General features: G+C 44.4%; 2 protein-coding genes across 3 annotated transcripts in view; both read left to right on the top strand.

Annotated features, from left to right (window-relative positions):
- Positions 1–2500, top strand: part of dcc (DCC netrin 1 receptor) — a 206087-nt gene that overhangs the window by 96167 nt on the left and 107420 nt on the right. For both annotated transcript variants that reach the window (XM_079364542.1, XM_079364543.1), the window contains exon 6: positions 1679–1833. In XM_079364542.1, the coding sequence (XP_079220668.1) occupies positions 1679–1833 (155 nt within the window). The remainder of the gene's footprint in view (positions 1–1678; positions 1834–2500) is intronic.
- mbd2 (methyl-CpG binding domain protein 2) overlaps positions 1–2500 on the top strand; it is a 215052-nt gene that overhangs the window by 160788 nt on the left and 51764 nt on the right. The window lies entirely within an intron of this gene.

Here is a 2500-nt window from a genome sequence, read left to right as displayed (position 1 = left end):
CTTCCTTCCTTTCCTTTGTCTTGACCTATTCTCTGATAAACTGTGTGTGTGTCCACACACACCTCTCTGTTTGTTTATATTTATCAGTGCTCAGGAAGACATGACATCCTGAATGTGTGTGTGTGTCAGTTTGTTGACAGTTACAGGACATTTGTCTTCTGGTTGTGTGTGTGTGTGTGTGTGTGTGTGTGTGTGTGTGTGTGTGTGTGTGTGTGTTTGCTGACAGACAGAGTGTTTGTTGTTTCAGCAGCACTGACAGTGTCACCGCGGCGCTCGCTGCTACATGAGGCCCTTCAGGCTCCGCTCTCGTGTCTGTTTGGGCTCAAAATGGCTCCTGTCTCACATCCTTACGCTCAGCGTCGACACCCAACAACAACAGAGCTGGAACATGGTAGCCACCCCCCCCCCCCCCCCAGGCTCCACGGCGTTTAGGACAGTCAACCTGTACACAGTTCACCAGCTTTCATCACCTCTCTGACCCAGTTTATATCGGTCCAAACTTTTCTGTTTTCAAAGTTTAATCAAACTTTTCTGTTTTCAAAGTTTAATCAAACTTTTCTGTTTTCAAAGTTGAATCAAACTTTTCTGTTTTCAAAGTTTAATCAAATAATTAAAAGTTTGAGTTGCTCTCCTGCTGAATCAATAAAATAATCATCGATGCTTTTCATTTAGATTTGTGTTTAAAGTTGTTTTAAAGTAGCATTTTCTTCTTACGTCTGCCAATCAACCAACTCACTAAAGTTTCTGTGTCGTCTCATTTCTTTGACTATAAAACATGTCAAATGTATTTTCCATAGCAAACAGTGAGCGTTTCAAAAAAAGCCCCAAAATACACACACACACACACTCACACACACACACACACATTGTTATGATTGAGCGGTTGTTGGTCAGTGGTCGACATGATGACATGTTTGACAAGTGAAAATGTTCAAGCTGTAACATTCACATGATCCTCCGGGGGGCGTCGAGACGAGCCCCATCCTCTCCTGCTCCTCCCTCCCTGTCGAGCGTTCAAAGTGTCGGGACTCTGGACCGCCGTGGTCGCGGTCAAAGAGCGCTGCTTGTCGCCTCCTCACTCATGGCTAAATAAACCAGCCTGGATTTTGTTATTCATCACATTTATAATTGTTCAACTCTTTTTCCTGTGTGCATGTTATCAGTCGTGGTTTTGTGTCCAGACCAAAATGAACTTTTAAAAATCCTCCAAAGACGTGAACGAAGCAGCTTCTTTCCCTTCAGTGTTGTAAAACTGTGACGTATATGAAGCTCCGCTCACTCACTCCCTTCACGAATGTTCTTGACTCTGTTGCTGCTGACGTACTTTAGTTTGACTCTGAGCTGCGATTTCAATCTAAGCTGTCTGTTTGCAGAGTAAGGTCAGATCGAATCAACTCAAATGACAAGAAAATCAACAGATAATGATCGGCGGAGGCTAATGAGATCAGACACTTTCTTCTCCTCGGTAATAAGCTCACGACTCAGATTGTAATTATGTTAATTAGTGTACAATCAACCGAGGCGTTTACAGAAACTCCACCAGTGTGAAAGAGAGGAAAAATCGACAGTTATTCTGAGCTCACTTGTTGACGCACACACACACACACACACACACAGACGACATGGTGGTATTAAAAGTTTCTCTGTGCTAATTGTCATGTTATGTGTGTTTCTGCAGTGCCGCCTCAGTTCCTCAACTACCCGACCAACACGTACGCCTACGAGTCCACCGACATCGAGCTGGAGTGTGCCGTGACGGGAAATCCTCCGCCAACCGTCCGCTGGATAAAGAACGGAGAAGAAGTCATTCCCAGTGACTATTTTCAGATAGTGGTGAGTCCAATACGAATGTTAAAGTTCACATACTCTCCTCCTCTTCGTCAGGCCGATAAAAAACCCCTCTATTTCAGCCCTGCTCAGAACAGGCTGTTTCTGTGTCTGTAGCTTTAAATATGTAAATGAGCTGTGTCTGACCACGCCCCCTCTCTGGAAGGGCTCGGGTGTACTCACTGCTTTCTGGCTCCATGTCCTATTGTTGACGGTGAGAAGGCAGACTCAGAGGGCAGAACAAACACCTAGCTATGGGAGTGTCACCCACCTGGGGGAGGGGCTACTGCCCTTTGTGATGTCACAAAGGGAAAATCTCCAAACACACATTTTCTTAAAAGTGGAGCAGGCAGACGACGGAGATGATGGACTTCTCTCATCATTGGAGACAGATTAGAGACACATATTCGAGGAACATGGAGAAGTGACCTTTAAAATACCTTTAATCACATTTCTTTTGAGTTTCTTTGTCTTTCTCAAAAAGTAGATCAGCACTTTAGGCTCTCCACACGAGTCAGCATGAAGAAGTCGTTTGTGAGCCTAACTGTGCTTTGAGTGTGAAACAGCTGCAGGAAGTGTTTATTTTAAGCACCCTAACATGAGCCAATTGTTAAGCAGTGACGGTCAGAGAGTATTAACTGTTTAAAGACTGTAGGACAGGAAAGCTCTAATC

Source organism: Symphodus melops (genome assembly GCF_947650265.1).
Source record: "Symphodus melops genome assembly, chromosome: 16".
Classification (NCBI taxonomy): Eukaryota; Metazoa; Chordata; class Actinopteri; order Labriformes; family Labridae; genus Symphodus; species Symphodus melops.
This window is presented reverse-complemented; position numbering and strand designations above follow the sequence as displayed.